This window comes from Misgurnus anguillicaudatus, chromosome 3, assembly GCF_027580225.2.
Source record: "Misgurnus anguillicaudatus chromosome 3, ASM2758022v2, whole genome shotgun sequence".
NCBI lineage: Eukaryota > Metazoa > Chordata > Actinopteri > Cypriniformes > Cobitidae > Misgurnus > Misgurnus anguillicaudatus.
Window position 1 is genome coordinate 21,550,630 of NC_073339.2, and position 19,948 is coordinate 21,570,577.

The window sequence follows — 19,948 nt, forward strand, 5'->3', positions numbered from 1 at the left end:
CAGCTATCCCAGTGCCCGGGGAGCAATTAGGGTAAGGTGCCTTGCTCAAGGGCACCATAGTTGCAACCTGCTGGCCATGAGACTCAAGCTGGCAACTCTCGGATTACAAGCCCAACTTCCTAACCTATAGGCTACAAATGTTATACACACCTAAGGATTTTCGCACAGATTATGAATGCAATTTGGTCATATTAACTCATCATGCCCTGCAGTCTTTTCCAGTTGTGCTCAATCTTTGTTTACAGTCACAAGAAACAATCCTTAAGTGTGTTGTGTCTAGTCTTAGAGTGTTTTAGCAAGTCCTTAGGTGTGTCCCCAACTTAAATATCCACACGGCTCTGATTGCCTTTGACCTGATGCACAGTAAAAGCACTCTTAATCCTGTAATATTGCTTAATTATGTAATGTAAAGTCTAAATACCAAATAAAAAGACCAGAATTGAGTCTCACCTGGCTTGGATGATGATTGTAAGAAAAATATTTGTCCACTATGAAACGGGCAGAAAAAAATATAAAAGCAGTTAACAGCTCCTGTTTTCTCCCTTGATACCAAAGACCTTCAGTCATTGTACCTCACGAGCGGTTTTCACAGTGATCCCTTTTGCCGGGAGAGGTTGAGCCACAGATGGTGGTTTATTGTTGCAAATAGGCAGTCTCGAAGTTTTACACCCCGGGTCAATGAATGCCTGAGCGCGGTAATTTCACCAAACACTGATTACCAGATGTTTTTCGAGGAACACGACTGGAATACTTATGAAGCCATCCTGACAGGCCCTCGTAGAATTTGTAATGCAATCATGCCAGCTTCTAATAAGACCAATTAAGCTCTAATGGACACCGGATATGGAGCCAACAACAATAATCGGCTTACTAAAAACATCCTTGTGTTTGGCTTCCTTTGTGAGGAGTGTCTTTGGCATTGATCGGTGTAATCATGGATCATGGTTTTTAGCTCATTCACACTGATAGATGCAAAGGTGACGAAAGTAATAGGCTGTTTAGCCTGCATGTTATTGCTTTCCAAAAGCATATCTGATATTGGCCTACTAATAGTTCCATGTAAATTGTGCAATAGTAGCACCACTGACACAGCCTCAGTTAACTATATTTCATTGTTAGCGAAACACTTTTTTGTGAACTTTTCGGTACACAAAAAAACTTGATTCATTATGATGATGTCTGATAGATAATTGCATTATCACCGCAAATGTCATGGGTTCGATCCCCACACAGATACTGATAAAATAAATACCTTGTAATGCCTAAATATAAATAATGAAGCAAAAAGTCAAAATCACTGCAAATCTGTCTACTCTGCTGCTATTTTAGCACACATACGCAACCCAGGCAACGATGTCGGTTAATAAACATGCCCCTTACTGCTGATTGGCTACAAGTGTTTTGGTACTTGGCCCGACTCCCTTTTCCAAAGTGTTTTTCAAAAATCTTACACCCCGCCTTTAACTCTCTTTCTGAGTAACATCACTGATGATGTGTCTTAGCGTATTGGAAGATGTTTTTAACTTTCCACAATTACATTATTGTGTCAACAGTCTATGCATCTTTAATGTAGACGTCACACATTAATATAATAGGCATAACAGTTATGATGTAATTGTAAAATTTTGGTTTTACTATTTAACCATAAACTCTTAACCACAAGCTCTCAGTGTTAAACAGAATATGAGCAATAAATATTTTTGGTATCTTTCCAGGTTCTCCTGAGGATGGAGGTAAACCCTTTCAGTGCCCTGTATGCGGTCTGGTCATCAAGAGAAAGAGCTACTGGAAGAGGCACATGGTGATCCATACAGGCTTGAAAAGCCACCAATGTCCTCTCTGTCCCTTTCGATGTGCTCGTAAAGACAATCTCAAGTCCCACATGAAGGTGACTCCAGTCGCCGAGACACATGCTTATACTATAAATCATGAATACATAATGTCCAGATGTGGATAAATCTATGCAAGGAAGAATTATAAATTAAACTTGATGAAATTAGTTATTTTGATCAATAGAATTTACATAGTTATGGTCACTCGCAAACACTGCCATTCTTGTTTTATCACATTGGCCCTCATTGCATCAGGTTTCTCTTTTTTATGTCTATTGCAGTAAATCACATGTAAACAGGTACGAGCGTTTACTCGTGTTGCCAGATCTTGCACAAAGATATAGCAAACAAGAACAAGTCCACAAGCAAAATAAAGTACTTTCCATTAACAACCCTACTGAAAAAACTAGCTAAGACCAGCATCTGGTTTAAGGTGGCAGTAGCTGCTTTAAGCTGGTCATCCCTGCCTGGCAAAGCTGGTCAGCTTAAAAGTGGCCAAAACACAGCTAGACCAGTTTGCTACACCAGCAAAACCAGCTAAAACCAAGCTGGGAGACCAGCTAAAACCAGCTCACGAGCTTAAGCTGGTCTTAGCAGGATTTTTTTGTTGGGAATAAGACCAAAATATAGTGGCCCCCACCTTAAGCCTTTATTATCTCTTACTGAACTTTCACTGGCACTGCACCGGCATACTAGTCTGGCTAACACCAGACCAGTCTCATAGAGAATGAGACGTGGTCTGGGAACCCTATGCTCATTTTCTCGTATTTGAGGCGTGATTTACGAATGCCCAGAGCCATTTATTGGGCTTTACGAATATCTATCAAATGCGTCTGTACGTAGCTCATAGCCAATCGTTTCAATTATACCAGATGACGTATGTAGAGCGACATAAATTCAAACGTAAACAGCTTTTATTGGTACTTGTGCACACAGCTGCTATCCAAACATCCTTCTTGGATATAAAATTGTTTAATGCCAAAAGTTGCTCTTTTTTTAAATAAACTTGCGTTCAAAATTACTTACAACACTGTCTCAGTTGCATGGCTGCATTGAAAAGTAACTTTGCGTGCAAAACTGCTTCAGTGTGTCGCATCGACGTGGTCATCGTCTTGCTGCCCCCTCCCCGTTCTGTGATTGGTTCCTTATTTCAGGGGCACAAAAGGTCCATAGTTTCCATGCTAGAATTGCAGCGTGAATACATTTGAGCGCAAGGTAGCATGGGGAAACCCAGGCTACCGGAATACAGTACCTTTACACCTTCCTACATTCTTAAGCCCGGAGTATAGTCTGTTTTTATACATTTAGCGCACAGCCTTGCAAGGTATAGTTTATTTGACTCGTCCATGTACACAGAAGTTGGACACACCGCATTGCAACAAAATACAATGCGTCTTCTGAGCTACATACTACATTCTCCTGTAGGAGCATGCGTAGTGGTGTGTGTACAGTTTGGAAATTGTGTCACACGCACTGTACACACAGAACCACGCATACACCTTGTATTGACTAGACTTTGTCCTTAACACCAGGGCTGGGTATTGGCAAGGGCCTCCCGATACGATACGTATCGCGATACTTATGTCATGATACGATACATATCACGGTACAATGCTTTGCATGTTGCGATACATTGCAATATTTTTTTCTTTTTTTTATCAAAGATGTAAAAATAGAGCTGAACACCTGCAGCTCTTTGAAAGCTGCAGGTCTTTTTAAATTTTGCCATTTTCTCACTTCCTCTAATTCTGAGACATTGGCCGAATGGCCATATATGGCAGACAACTGGACAGTGACAACTACAGCAGCGGCAGAGGAGGTCGTTTGACGCACACAGAGGGATTTGATGGTTTTTAAAATATCGATAGTAGAGATTGAAATATCGATACGCTATCGATACAGCCAACTATAACGATAGTTAGCTGTATCTATATTTTTGCACAGCCCTACTTAACACCCCATCCAAAACCTTATGTTCAGCAAATGAGCGCCGTCTTGTTATACCTTCACAAAATTCTCCTTCGCTCATTCTCCTTAGCTACTCCCTGCTGGTGGAATGATCTTCCTAATGCAGGCCGGTGAGCCACATCTCTTGCAACATTCAAAAAATAGTTAAAACTCATCTTGTTCAAAAATACTTGACAAACAATATTGACTGCATTTCCATCTCTACTATATTAAAAAAAAATACTAACTATCTCTCTTCCAACAGGTATTTTTTCGGAATAGTGAACTTGTAACCTGGTATAAGTGCTTCTTGTATTATTGCCTCCGTATGACAAACCGCTTTATTGTCCGAAATCTTTGTAAGTTGCTTTGGATAAAAACGTCTGCTAGATGCCTAAATGTAAATCTCTAAAAACTTAATCACTTTTTGAGCCAAGTACAAAACCAGCATCAAAATGGCAAAGCCCAAAAATACGCTGACATGGCAACACTGCAAGACAGCCTCACAAACATATACAACACACAAGGCCTCAGTAGACAGTGGTTTATTAAAATTGCAGAACATAACACGGTAATATTAACTTGGTTAAAATAGCGAGACGGCGGAACGTTGCTATGGTTACCTCTGTATCCATCATTACTTTCTCGGGAATAAATCCTGTTCAGTACACACAAGGAAGGATCATTTAGGGGATTCACTCCCACATTTAAATGCAGTTGTCACTCACAAAATTTTGAAATGTGTACGAGGCCATTGTTTGCTTAAAATGTACATTCGGCATTTTATTGTCTAGAATGTAAGTCAGTAAAACATGTAGAAAAATATAAAATGATCTCAAATAACCAACTTTTTTTGTTGTTGTGAAGCTTTTTGAGTATTAAGTGATATTTCCTTAGTACTAATTTTAGGTGTAGCACAGTGAAACATAAAACGTAGGGCTGGGCAAAAAAAATCAATTTTTCGATTAAACTGTTTTTTTTAGATTAAACTGTTTTTTTTAGATGTGGTCCATTCAAAATCGATTCTCAAAGAGCAGAATCGAATTTTATTTTCATATTTATTTCCGCAAACATTGAACGTAAGATTAACTTTAATCTAATTACTAGTCTTCTTCACAAGATGTCCCCCTCTTTTTTGCCTTGCGCGATGTTACCAAGGAGCGAGAGGCCAGCCTGTCATTCATTCATGCAGTGCTTAAAATAGCAGTTTCAGGTGCTTCATTCATGCAGTGCTTAAAATAGCAGTTTCAGGTGCTTCATTGATGTTGATGCCACCTTCACATAAAAAGTCAGAGGTATGGAAGCATTTTAGATTTCGCAAGCAAGACGACGACGACAATAGTGTTATGGCTTTAAATTTTTTTTATTAATTACGCACTTGTAAACTGCTGTTTACTGTTCTTTTTTATGAATATAGTATTTGTATTAAGTCTATATTCATTGAGTTGAATCGAAAATTGAGTATAAAAACTGACCCGAGAACCGGAATCGAAAATTAAATTGAGAATCAAAATCGAATCAATCTGGAACATCTGAATCGATACCCAGCCCTAATAAAACGTGAAACATATAACATGTATCAAAATGTTTGACAGCACATTGATCAAAACCGATATGGCTGTAGGCTTATATAAAAAAAACTCTAATTAAGCAACACCATTCAGATGCTCAATATGTCTATTGCTAATAGTCTGTGACTGAGTAAAATTCATTGTGGCATATAATCGTATATTTTTTAATTAACCCTAGAAGAAATATTAGAATTCATCCTAAATATACTTCTTCTGATTCTCATTTTTTATTATATCTTCTCAGGTCCATCAGCACCAGGACCGAGGGGAGACCTTTCAGTGTGAACTCTGCCCCTTCACATCCTCTCGCCACTTTAGCCTCAAGCTGCACATGCGTTGCCATCAGCACTTCCCTCGTCCTGACCTCAAAGTCAAAGAAGAACCTGGCACTGACACAGAAGATAGCGAGGGCTTGTTCATGGGGGACGGTGGAGCTGGTGGGGATCAGATCATGAACACAGATGCTTCCACGTCTCCCTCTGTAACCTACCCTGATGGACGTTTGCTGGCCTCCCCTGGAGAACCCTCAAATCACGTTCAGATTAAGGAGGAACCCCAGGAGAGGGATCTGTCTGTGATGTCTCCCTTTGCCTTGTGCAGGGAGCGGCCCAGCAGCAGTAGTTCTCTGGATCTATCTGGGCTCAAATCCAGCCCGACAGGCCTTGGACCTACAGCTGCCTCGCTCTTCAGCCCAGACATCACTACCAAGACGGCTACAGACCTTCTAATGAAGCTCTCAGGTAGGGGGTGGGATTCAGATCCCAGATAGTTTTCATGTTACGTCATGTTTAAGTTTATATTTTTATATTCTTGACCATCTGTGCAAAGAACTGCACAACAAATAACGTCAAAACTAAATAAATTATGTTATTGCTGAGTTCATAGCTTGCGGACTGAACTAAATGTGATGAGAGAGAAACGGTGGTCTGAAATAATTAGCCAATAAACAGATGACGTCTTTCTGTTGCCTTTATCGCATTGGCTACGTGTTACAACAATCCTAATCCTTAAAAGAAACTTTAATTGAATAAGTGAAATCAAAACCAGCAGTGTTAAAATTTGTATGATTTCCATCCCTATTAAATACGGTTAAACCACAGTATTTAAAAAAGCTATGTAAAGGTATTAGATGCAAGATTATGTAAACTAACCTAATTAATTCAATTCCTTGCATTTAGCATGACTGAATTGGTAATATAATTAGGGATTGGCAAAGGCAGTAGAATTTGTCTTCCTAAATGGAAAACCGAAGCCAAGATCCTGCACGACCGAGTTTCTGCATGATTAATATTTAACCTCAGTTGCAGCTCTGTCATTGAGCGCCTGTTTACTATAGCTATCAGTGTTGGGGGTAACGAGTTACAAAGTAACGGATTACAGTAACTATATTACTTTTTTGGGTAACGAAGTAAAGTAACGCATTACACTAATAATATTGGTAACTACACTACTTTACTAGACTATAGGAACGCGCTTTCCTGCGTTACCCATGCAGTGTTTGCCTGGGTGTAAAGTTCTGTCTGTTTAAGTGGTGCGTGCATGCGTGTCCCTGTACGTGTGCCGTTGCCATAGAGATTGATTTGACGTAGCTGCTGGTGCAAAGGGGAGCGGGAAATGAAGACGGAGGGTTTCAGCCACTGGGGCGATTCACATTACTTTCAGCGTATTGCTCGAAAGTACAAAAATATTCGTGTGAAATGCACACTATGCCCACACGACAAGTGTCTTTCAACTGCTGACAACGCGATGAGCAACCTGTCTGAGCATTTGTAAGCCCAGCATGGCAATACAACACTTGTGGCGAAAGATCCTGCTTAACTTACCGGTCAGGGATCGAGAGGTCCGAACCCGAAGACGGAATTAGGTAAGTTAATGAACCTCAATCGAGTCAGAGCCAGAGCATAATTCTTTTAAAGAAAATTATTTGAACGTAACCCGAACAGCAATGTCGCGTGCGCCCAATTTATAGAAAAAAGCCAGGAGTCAGGACCGCTGTTTTCTTCATAATCTTACTTCCAAATCTAATCCTATAAACTTTTCGGTGTTTGATGAATCGCTGTTACCGCCCTGCCAGACTGTCTTAAATAGAGAAATAAGTTAATTCCTTGATTTGCGTTGTTGATTCATTTATAAATAATTCCCCCAAGGGTTTAGTTAATGCGCAAAAAGCATTAAAATGAATAGAACGTGATGATTACGTCTTTCTTTGGTGAAAAAATAATAAAATAAATAAGCCTATATTAAATGTGTTTCACTTAAATAATTAGCAAATTAACAAAACGAATTCAAAAGTAGCCTATAGCCTATATGAGTTTATTTTTGTGTGACGTTACTTTACATAAATAAATGTACACATTACAGTTTTGAATGTTGTTTTACTTTTATTTGTATGACCATAATTTAAGGTAATTTAAGGTAATGCAAAATGCAAGCTCCTCACGCGTTTCATGCCATCACCCGCGTGGGTTTACACAGGGCAGCGAGAAAGAGACATTAAACTTTAAACATTTAACATTCTACTTGAGTTTTTTTGGACATCCCTTTGGAATCACTGCAATCATATCATCAATTTATAAGGTAATAATAAATATAAGCGCACTGCTTATGAGTGTTCAAACACTGCTGTCCGCTTAGCTGTCAATCTGCCGACCCTCACAAAGTTTCACATTAAATGATAATATATTTGAACAGTCATGGTCCTGTGCTTATTTCTGTCAATGTTCTGCATGAAGATCTTTAAAGGTTTCTACTTACATCACGATTTGCGGTGCGGCCGGTCGCAAACTTTATGTAAAACGGTATGAAATAAATTGATGCTGATGTCGGATAACGGGTCAACTGTTTTTTTAATCACGCGGATGCGGGTTATCAAACAGGACTGTGCATGACTCGTATAAGGAAAATGGAATGACATGGAAAATGGAATGACAACATGAAAATTATAAAATAGCCTAACTTGTGGTGTTAAAGGGACAGTTCACCCAAAAATAAAAAATTCTGTCATCATTAACTCTCCCTCATTTTGTTACAAACCTGTATAAATTTCTTTACGAAGCAACATATTTTAAGAAATGTTAATAACCAAACCAAGCATGAGCCCCATTCACTTCTATAGTAGGAAAAAATAATACTGTTGAAGTGAGTGGGGCTCATGAATGGTTTGGTTGCAAGCATTCCTCAAAATATTTTCATTCGTGTTCACCAGAACAAAGACATTTATACAGGTTTGTAACAACATGAGAGTGAGTAAATTATACAGAATTTAAAATTTTGGGCGAACTATAAATCCGATGGGGTCAAAAATTAGGGTGGACCTAACTTTTGTGCTGGTGCGCCTAAGAAAAAATGTTAGGCGCACCAGTGCAACCAGTGCAAAAAGTTATTGTAGAGCCCTGGCCGGTCATTTAAAGTAGTCACTCATCATCAGCCGACCTCGCCTAAACCATGTCCATGTATCTATGTGGTAAATTAAGAAAAAGGAAAGTAAAGTAGTAGTGAAGTTACTTTTCAAATGCAATAACTAGTAAAGTAATCTCATTACAATTTAAAGAAGTAACTAGTAACTAGTAACTAATTACATTTTTTGAGTAACTACCCCAACACTGATAGCTATACTATACCACCATGCTTCTTAATACTGTCAGACCTTGTTTTTTTATTCAATATATTTCAAATGCACATTTAAGGATGCCATAAAAATGATTATGGGAATAGAGAAAATAAGTGATTTATTGATGATGTACGCCACATTCACAGGCACAGAGTACGATGCAAAGCTCTACACTGAAACAACTTTAATATATAATATCACTAATAACCGGCAAATAGTATCCAGATTTTTAAGTAACAAAAATATCACAGTCAGTGGACATGCTGATATTATAGAATGTATTTGCTTAATACTGTTTGGGTTTTCGCCATAAACAAAACCCAAACTGTGGACTGTTAAATACAAGTTGCTATTTTGGAAAGTAAAGGTAATTGTGAGACAGCAGCACGATTGATGAGAGGGGGCCAACCAGGGGTTGCCCAAAAGGTCTGCGACAGGGTTGCTGCTCACGCGCTTAATGCAGAGTAATTAGATTGAAATCTCGGCACAGGGAAATAAGGAAAACCTTCGGAACATTAGATTAATTAAAAATTCATGCATAATTCATAATTAAAAAGGAATCTGTAATTGGAAATGATTAGCGCCCTCAGCTCCATCGCATGACCTCTTGCTTGGACGCATGGGGACTGTTCCAGCTTAGTTAACTCCGTCATGGTTTTGGTGGAGCATGCAGAGTCCACGCTCGACACACTGCTGCCCTCTTGTCGCCCCATGGCACCATGTTCCTACAATGCTAAACAAGCGAGTTTATGTCTCAGAGGATTGGATAGGCTCATCAACAACGTCAGCCCGGAGATGAGCGACAGAGATGTTTTGCTGTGTTTAGTTAAGACAGCGGCAAGACATTTTAAGACACCAGTAAGAAACAAGAATGTGTAACTGGATGCTCTTTAAATAAGATAACCCTTTAATATAAAGATTCAGAATAGGGTTGGATGGTTGAATAGTCGATAAGCCAACTAGTATTTTATTTTATTTTTTATTTAAAGCATTAATATATTGCAATGATTTTTTTTTAAAGAAAATTAATTAAGAAGCTTGACTTCTTGGAGGGTTCCAAAATTCAAGGCCCTGGGAAGTTTTTGGAAATATACATACATAGATACAGGTCATTGAAAGTGCTTAAATCCATTTCATGCAAGAAGTTTTCTGGAAAAAAATCCATATTATTCCCTGTGTAGTGTTGGATAATATCATAAAAATTCTAGACTTTTTAAGCACACGTGTTAAAGTGTTCGCTTTAAATGCTTATATCTTCTGAATGCGAATGTTGATTCATACCAAAATTCTTTTTTGCATAGTTGTGTTTGACAAATGAAAACGTCTAGGGTTACATATGTAACTGTTGTTCTCTGAGAAGGGAACGAGACGCTGCATCTCCCTTGCCATACTTCCTGTGTCCCTGTAACGCCGTCTTTGGCAATATTTCAAATAGCGGTATACTTCCTGGCTCCCGCGTCACCCTGTCTTTGTCGTTAAGCCTCACCATTGGTTGAATTTGATATATGCATTCAGACGCACTTACCCTTGGAGGCGTCCCTTAAGTGTCACTGCAGTGATGCAGTGCGAGTTCCCTCGAAAGGGAACTGTAACAATGTATCTTAAAAGATAACACAATGTAACCTTGCTCTCACTTGAAATGTGTCCCCACATTTATTCCTTGAATTTGAGGGTATTGGACCTGGAAAGTCCTTGAAAGGTCCTTGAATTTAAAGTTGACTAAGGTGTGGGAACACTGCATCATGTGAACTTATGTGCATCACGCGTGATGTCGAAGTGCGAGCCTGCTGCAGACAGGTCTAAAGGGCTTATGATAAAAGAGACACTCACGTTTACCACATACTCGCGTAATCTCATTTGTAATCCGAGTTTAGTGTTCGGTTACTGTCTTGCGAGTATTTTGTGAACACTAGCGCACATTTTTAAATTACGAGCAACATCCATGACACTCCGAACACATATTTTGAATTTGCGCCCCTTGGAAGAGAAGTCACCTGCCGCCATTGATTCTGAGACTCTGTTTAAAGTTTAAATTTATCTAATTTAAAGCACCGCTGCTACTGCCTTTAATATAACACATTTACTTTTTTTGAATGATATATTGAAAAATGAAAAAACAAGACTTTTTGCCTGACTTTAAATTTTTCAAAATAAAAGTTTTATATGTTTAACCTATTTGCATGTTCCTCACGCTGTCATGATTCCTAACAATAATATATGGTATTGTCAATATAAGCCCACGTTTGGAAAAAGTAAGGTGGAACGGAATCTGTGTATATCATTATTTTTTTTTAAACATCTTGAACGTATTCTGCTATAGTATTGCCGAACACTCACTTGGAGTAAATAAGGAAGACATATAGCAGAGACAAACAAAAAGCGTAAATGGAATGGGAATTAGAGAACTAGAAGGATAGAATTATAAAGTGAAAAGCAGTGCTTTTAGAGTTCCCCAGGCGAAACACACACATCTTCACACACACATGGTGTGAACTCTCACTGACCTGTGACATAATTGGCCTATCATTTCTTTGGACTGCCTGGTTTTCCTCTGAGTTTTAGACCAATCCGCTTTGATTTTTTTTCTCCATGCTGACACAACTGTCAGCCATCTAGTTGCGATACACATTTTGATTTGGAGATGAAAGCCCAGGGAAGCTCTTTGAAACGCAGGGCCCTGCACATGCTTGCCGGACCTAATTCAGTAATGAAAGTTCACAGATTTTATCTTCCTCTGTGACAAACTGACACTGGGTGTGACTGTGGTCACGGGCAATTAATTGGCTTGTACAATTGTGGGAGGTGTCGAATTTAGGGAAAAGCGAGAACTCCACTGCGCTCTCCATCCCTGGAGTTTTCGTACCTTCCGTCCATTTGCTCTTCGCATTGCCAACTGTGATTTTTTATATGGAGTTTTGCCAGCCGTTTCCAACATTGTCCACGCAGCACTTTTGAACGGCCCCCTCCTGCATCCAGCGATGTGTAGCTGTACGATTTCTGTAGCAAAGTCTGCCTACCGTAGCAGACTGTTGGCTGTTGTTGCCCCCTTAACCTGCCACGTTAAGCCATCCTTGGCGAGAGCGGTGACCAGTTGTCAAAGCTGAGAGCAGAGCTGTGTGACAGAGGTGGAAAGCTAATGAAGTGGTCCAATAGTGGGCAGCCGCAGCAGACTGAAAGGTGACAGCGTACTGGACAAGAGCCCAACAGAGTGAAGAATCAGCCCACAGAGATGAGGACAGGAGGCGGAGGGAAAATAATAAAAAAACTGGGGCCAGGTGACAGAAGCAGCAGATGACAGCCTCACCGGTGAGAGCAGATATACCTCAGTGTTGATGTAACACTGACTGGATGCTCGAGCGAGCGAGAGAGAGAGAGAGAGAGATGGCCACTGTTTGGTTATCCTAGATTTTTTAATGGAACACAGAAGGAGAAAATCTGAGGATTGTATTGGTCACTCTGTTCAATTAAAGGACAGAAGTGCTTAGGCTTTTTAAGAGATGCAAACGCACCACAAATAATGTCATAAATATAGTTAAAGGTTCAATGGTATTTCTTGCATTCTGACTTATTAACACAGTTATAGAGGTGTTTCCTCATGCTAAACGTGGGCAAGTGTCAAAAAAACAATTTGGAGTATTTCTGTGCCGAATGCACTTTGCCAGGGTTCGTACAAGTTTCGGAAACTTTTTTCGATTACAGATCCAGCTGACGTTTCAGGGGTTTCTATACATATCACTTTTTTATATGGGCACTTCCCCCGGAAAACCCCGCCCACTCATCAATAGTGGTAGCAGAGTTTTGCTTTGCTTGTGTGTTTGATGCGCTGGATTTTCCGAACCGGGTCATGAGTTACATGCGGTAAGTAAGACTTCTGTCTTATGTTGGAAATAGGCGCGTGCATATTATATAAATGACACGAACATGTAGTGAATCATAAGTTATAAGTGTTGTATAGTGTTGCATGACTCGTACTCGCTCCTCCCGCATTAGTAACTCTTCCTTCTTCATTTTTTTGTACGTTATCGGAAAGATTCGGTAAAGCTAATCTTTCTTTTATAAATCTGATTAAAAGACTCTTCGGATATATAAAGATGTAATGCTACTCTATAGGTACTCCAGATTAACATCCGAAATGCAGAAACAGCGTGTGTTACATGAGCTTTAACAACTTTTGCCAATATTCCAAATCTTCTCAAACCATGCAGTAGTTTTATGTGAGAAATAGTCCAAAACTTAGCTTGCTAACTACTGTAACTCTCCATGGTGTGATCATGAGAGAAATACATTTACATTTATTCATTTAGCAGATGCTTTCATCCAAAGCGACTTACAAATGAGCCACGTCCGCTTCATGAATTTGGATCTTTCAATTAATTTTGATCCGTTTTTTTTTTTCTTCCTGACTCATAGTGGCCATAGTGAATAACAGTTCACTGGAGTTAGTTTAGCGATGAATAAAACAGGTCATACAGGTGTGGAATATCTTAAGGGTGCTTAGATAAAGTCAGATTATTCGTTTGTGGATGAACTTTTGCTTGGGTGTGATAATGCAAGACATCCACAATGAAAAAGACTTTTATGAGCAAAACCTTATGCTAAAGATGATGTGATGACACAACGGAATTTGAAAGATCAAGATGGGCCCTTGGGATTACTCCTTTATGAAAGTCTAATAAAACAGTCAGTAAACAGAAAGTGCTCATTTTCGGTGAGCTTAATCTTGGTATTTTGGAGACGTTTGAGATTTATGAGGGAAAAAACAAACTTGGCTGGAGGATTAAGCTGATAAATTATTCAGTGCTCACTGTAACATGAATTCGAATGGAAATTTTGCTCTATTTTTAGCGGCAAACCGAAAGGTCACCCGAGTGGTGTGACTTTGTATCTCCGCGCTCGCGTCTCGAGCTTGTACTTTTCTTGCGCTTGTGCGTGTTCAACACGCCCTGTCCCTGTCTGATAGGACACGCGACCCGACACGCTCTTAATTAGAGGATGCCCTTCCAGGTGCTGACCGGGCTACGCAAAGTCCGTCCGCTGACATCTGACTGGTGACATTTCCAGCCGGCGCCCCCACATACACAACCTCGTTCTCCGGCTGCACTTTCCATGTGAAGGTCGCCAACCCTCCCAATAGCTCCGCTCGCTCTTTATCTCGGGTAGCTGCGTCCTGTCCCCTAACCTGGATCTTCAGTGCTGTTTAAGATGCACGTCACCATTAATCAGAGTCATTGGAGTGAAGCGGCGGTAGGCTTGTGCAGATTGATGGGAAGGGTCAGCGCTGTGGTGGATGGTGTACGTACATGCTTTCGGGGTGGAGGGGAGATCAGATCGCTGCTGGGGGGTGAGTGATCACTGTTGATCTGTAAGAAAGATGAAAGGAGGAGCGGGGAGTGAGGCAGGCAGAAAAAAAGATGGGCATGGAAAAGACTGGCTGGAGAGCAGAGCAATTGTGATATAGACACAGGCGGATTTTTTGCATTGTGAATATGGGTGAGAGTACATACAAGAAAAGATACAGTGTGTATTAATTAAAGATATATTTTGGGTTCAGGACTCTGTATAGTCTACTGTATAACGGTTTGTATTTTTTATACTTTCAAAATGTGTTCCTATTTAGCTAAATCTGTTAAATTCGTCCTTTTATTAAGGATGCACTTATTTGTGAATATATGATGCAGAATGTTTTTTTATGCAAACACGTTTTCTGCTTGTGTTTGTCTATATTACATCCATGAACAAGAAAGGTTACTTAAAGTTTCCGCTATGATAGAAAAACAAATGTGTGTGTGTGTGTGTGTGTGTGTATGTGTGTGTGTGTGTCTGTGTCAGAAAAGCTAATTGAGCCTTCTTTTCATGGCACTGATAGGAAGAAGCTCCATGTCTTATTATTAATTATTCATTGGAGACTGATTAGAAATGGCCCAGTTTTACTGCATATTGAGTGAGAAAAGAAATCTGTGCTACTTTCATCTGAATCCTTAAAATGGGTAGTGTTAGTTTTATAATGTTAGAGAAATATAACACCACAAACCATTTATGTTTAATTACAAACATAATTACACTGTTTGAGCTTCACACCAGATTTAGAGAAAACGTGGTCCATGTCCTCCATAACATTGGAAAGGACTGCCCATTAAAAGGTCCCCCTGGTCTTTCACTCACAATGACTGAAATCTGAAAAGACAATTTAGCCTTTTGCTTCTTTATCCATTAACCATCATGTCTTTTTGGAGGGATTATTTCCTTTAGAATAGATCCAATGCTTTGTCCATGTTTGTGTAATATTTTATATTTGAAGAGTTTGGTTCCAAAACGCAATTAATCCATTTCGACTAATTTTGTTAAAAACTTGTTTTCTATACCAAGAAAGTGACAAGATGAAAACCACTATTTTCTTTTACAAACGTTCACATAGCACCTTAAGGTTATAATACCATTAAAAATTCAAATTCATAATTAGATTTTCAAAGACTTATTATGAAAACATTATTTTTTCCGCAAATGCAATAAATCCATCCAAATTTTTTTTTCAAAATGCTATAAATCTATTGAATCAATATATAAATGTGCATTCATCATTACCATGTTATATTCATTTAGTTGACTAGTGGTATACACTGATTAAAAAAATAAACATTAATGGCATCAAAACACTTACTTTATCATATTAAGAACACTGTCATTGCTGCTGTCATCCTTGGGACGTCATCGCTGAACTTTTTTGACAGCGATCAGCTGTAAAATGTTTTGGTCCTGGTCCTGTGATTTGTTGAGCGGATTTATTGCATTTTGCAGAGAATGAAGACTGGGAAAAAAAGTGAGAAAGATGACAGAATAGCACCTTGGATATTGGATTTTGCGTACAATTAAGAATTGACTTTTTAATAATTAACTCGTCATATTGTTTCTTATTCCCTTTTACTCCATCTTACTTGCGAGAAATAAAAATTACATTGAAATAAAGTCCAGATGATTTAAAGATCTTGTCTTTTTTTTCTCTTGCGCCCATAGCAGCGAACCAGAAGGAGGCCCTGAAGAGTTCGTTCTGTATTAAAGAGGAACCCCAGGCGGAAGAGCCCCTGAGGGGACCCAGCTACAGCTTCTGCCAGGAAGGGGCCACTAAGCCACAAGAGGAAGGGAGCCCCATGTTAGGCAAGAACAGCATACTCAGCCAGGACATCAACGTCAAAGTGGCCTCTGAACTGCTTATAAAGCTCTCAGGTCAGCAGATGTATTTGTGTGTACGTTCAAGCATGCTTGCTCTGTGCTTGTATCTAGTGTGCTATTGAGGAAAGTAAAAAGCCAGGATTGAGATGTGGGATGGATGTGTATGACTTGAGGTCATATTTAGAGTAACCTCAATGCAGAGGTTAGTGTAACATTACTGCTACAGGCAATGTTATAGGAAAACCAACAAGGAATTGTAAAGAGGTTGTATTCACAGGATTCCACCGTTAGGTTGTCAATTTTTTTTTTAGCTTTGGCAGAAACTTTTATCCACAGCAACTTACAGTGCTTTTAAGGTACATTTTACTATGTGGGATCACTAGTGATCGAACCCATGATCTTTGTGCTGCTAACACAAAGCTCTTCCAGACATCTGTGGAATTCTGTGGAATAGATTTGGGTACAAATATAAATGTCAAACAAAGCTACTGTCTGCTAGTTAACTTTAAATATTTTAATTCAGTCATGCAAGGGGCTGAGCATCTGTAAAACTTTGTGAAGTATTTCAATTGTAGGGAATTCAGCAGAAATTCCACGTGGACCTGGTACAAATCTGACAGTGCCTGATTTTTTGTTTTCTGCATGCATGATGGCTTGTGCTTTTTCGTTCTTTCTTTCTTTCTTGCTGTCTATCCATCCTTTACTCCCAAAACTCACTGATGTTGTGGGCAGAATGAAGAGGGTCAATTCCTTTTCATGTTGTTCATTCAATGTGCTTTTATCTTGGGCAGCCCTTTGCCAAAATAAACTCATTGATTGGCTTGTTAAACTGCTGATCTATTCTTTATCTGAACTCTATAATACAGGGGGATAAAAAAGTTCAAGACTGAGAAATCTAAAGTATACACCTTGTGTAAAATGTATATCTTCTTTTTCTTCGTTTATTTTTTTACGCCATTCCAGAATCTATGGCTATATTCATGGCAAGAACAAGTTAATCCATACATTGGGGGAGGGACAATTTTGGCACGTAAAATGTATATACTGTATGTTTAAATGTTGTAATTCAGTTAGAGGTGACCAGTGATCAGAAAATGGTTATTTTGTTACCTGATATTTATTTGTGTGAAAAGTTAGCAAAATGCATATGTGTACAGTAACACATGCATGCATGACAGGTTTCTTGTGTCTTAAAAAATCTTTTTTATTTTTATTTTGTTAATGTAAGTAGAGAGAAGATGGCCATAAGCACAGCTTCAAGAAAACTAAATAAATAATTCATGTTATTAACTATAATTTAATTATAATAGGCACATTTTCCCTTTTTCTCTCTCTATACAGTATATCTGGCCATGACAGACAATAACAGAGATCATAGAGGTGAGATTTTTAGCTGTGCTTGTTAGGTAATAAAAGAGCCTGAGAGACAGAGAGATGAATAAAAAGAGAGTGGGAAAAGCAAGCCAGAGAAACAGAGAAAAAGATTTAGAGTAGTCTATTACAGAGGATGATAGGTAACAGTGTAGTTGACGGGCACCACACACCAGCTGCTGCTGTACCCTCCCCTCGTTGCCTTACTCTTCAGTCTTGCTGGTTTTAACACGTGTGCTTCCTGACTGCACAGCTCCAGGTCACGTTTCCCCAGAGTGCAAGGTCCCGTTTACAGCACAATGCAATCCGATAGCAAACGAAAAGCGCTAAATATTTTTGTAAATGAAATATAAATGTGATTCTACAGTGATTTGCCATAAAATGTGATCTGATCTTCATCTAGCTCACAACAATAGACAAACACAATGTGCATAAGCTGACAACAAACAAATAGTTCTAGTTTCTTGTGTCTTTTTTGAAAACACCCATGAAACATTCACAGTGCTGAAGGAAAATGTAGACTAAACACATAGACTAATTAATGTAATGAAATCTAATTTGTTTCAGAAATAAAATGAGTTCAGGGGTGTGGTTTAGTGATACTATGAATGATTAAAAGACGCCTAAACATTTTAAGATTGCTGTCCTTAAGAAGCATCAGTTCTTGTGAGCCATACCTCACAAGAAGGAGCTCTCTAAAGATATCCGATCAAGAGTTGTTGCACTCCATAAGGCTGAAAAGGGATACAAAACAATACCAAAATGTTTAGACATCCATCAGTTAACAGTTTATAAATTGTAGTCTATAAATAGTCTATAAATTGAGACTAGAGATTGAGTTTAATACTGTAGCTATCCTTCCTAGAAGTGGGCGCACATCCAAAATGTCTTCTTAAGGCACAACGCAGAATACTCAATGAAGTAAAGAAGAACCCATGAGTAACAGCTAAAGGCTTGAAGACATCACTGGAACTGGCACACATCTCTGTTAATGAGTCTACCATACGTAAATCTTTGAACAGGCACAGTGTCTATGGCAGAACACTACAGAGGAAGCCGCTGCTCTCCCGAAAAACATTACTGTGAGCCTGAAGTTTGCAAAAGAGCACCTTGGCAAACCCCAGTGTTACTGGGAAAATATTTAATGGATTGATGAAACAACGGTTAAATTGTTTGGGAAAAATACTTTGGAGCAAGAAGGGCACAGCTTACCAAAATCCAAACAACATCCCAACAGTCAAGTATGGTGGAGAGAACATCATGATGTGGGCATGTTTTGCTGCCTCAGGTCCTGGACCACGCTATCATCGAGGGGAAAATGTATTCCAAAGTTTAACAAAATATCCTACAGGATCATGTCAGGGTGACTGTCCCCCAGTTAAAGCTTAGTAGAAGTTGGTTGATGCAGCAGGACAATGACCTTAAGCATCGAGGTAAATTCACAACAGACTGGCTTAAGAAAAATAAAATTCGCCATTTGGATTGATCTAGTCAAACCCCAGACCTTAACCTGTGAAATGACCTCAAAAGAGTCGTTCACAACAGACATCCTACAAATGTGTCTGAGTTGAAGCGGTTTTGTAAAGGGGAATGGGTAAAAATTCCTTCTGAACGATGTGCAGGTCTGAATCAGAACTACTGAAAGCGCTTGCTTGAAGTAATTGCTGCCAAAGGAGGTTCAACAAGGTATTCAATCAAAGGGTTTACTTACATTTTCCTCCAGCACTGTGAACGTTTAATGGGTGTTTTCAAAAAAGACACAAGAAACTGGAATTATTTGTGTGATGTCAGCTTATACACATTGTGTTTATCTATTGTTGTTTTTATTACTTGCCACTGCATATATATATATATATATATAAGGGCCAGGACTCAATTAAAAAAAATAATCTAATTAATTAGAGGCTTTGTAATTAATGAATCGAAATTAATCACATTTTAATCACATATAAATATTTGACCTGAGAACATTGAGAAGTTATTTTTCACATGGATTTTTAGTATACCATGAATAGCTGCTATGTGTTTTGCATTGAGATGATACTTGAGGCTCGATGTGCTGCGGTGAAATGTGAATTCCTTGTTGCATAGCTTACACACAACCATGCTCTTATCGACACTTCCATCTGTTCTTTTTTATAAAAACAATTCCCATCCACGGGGCCAACCAAAGCGATCTCATCAGCTTCTTCGTTCATGTTCACTGTGGTTTGTTGTTGTCTGAAGTCATGAACGCTAGTTGGTGCTCCAGTATAATCGGTCCGCTAAAACTCATCAAATGAGAAATGTTCCGCAGTGCAAAAATAAATAAATAAATAAATAAATATATATATATACATTAATATATATATATACATTAATATATATATACATTAATATATACAGTATATATAAAACACACACATGGTGAGAGTCATGTTACTATCGGGTGAAAACAACAATCTTTCCTT

General features: G+C 38.9%; 1 protein-coding gene across 1 annotated transcript in view; it reads left to right on the plus strand.

The window, feature by feature from the left end:
* znf827 (zinc finger protein 827) overlaps positions 1-19,948 on the plus strand; it is an 80,811-nt gene that overhangs the window by 16,500 nt on the left and 44,363 nt on the right. The window contains exons 3-5 of the mRNA XM_073866345.1: positions 1,716-1,888; positions 5,595-6,090; positions 15,972-16,181. Coding sequence (XP_073722446.1) covers positions 1,716-1,888; positions 5,595-6,090; positions 15,972-16,181 — 879 coding nt within the window. The remainder of the gene's footprint in view (positions 1-1,715; positions 1,889-5,594; positions 6,091-15,971; positions 16,182-19,948) is intronic.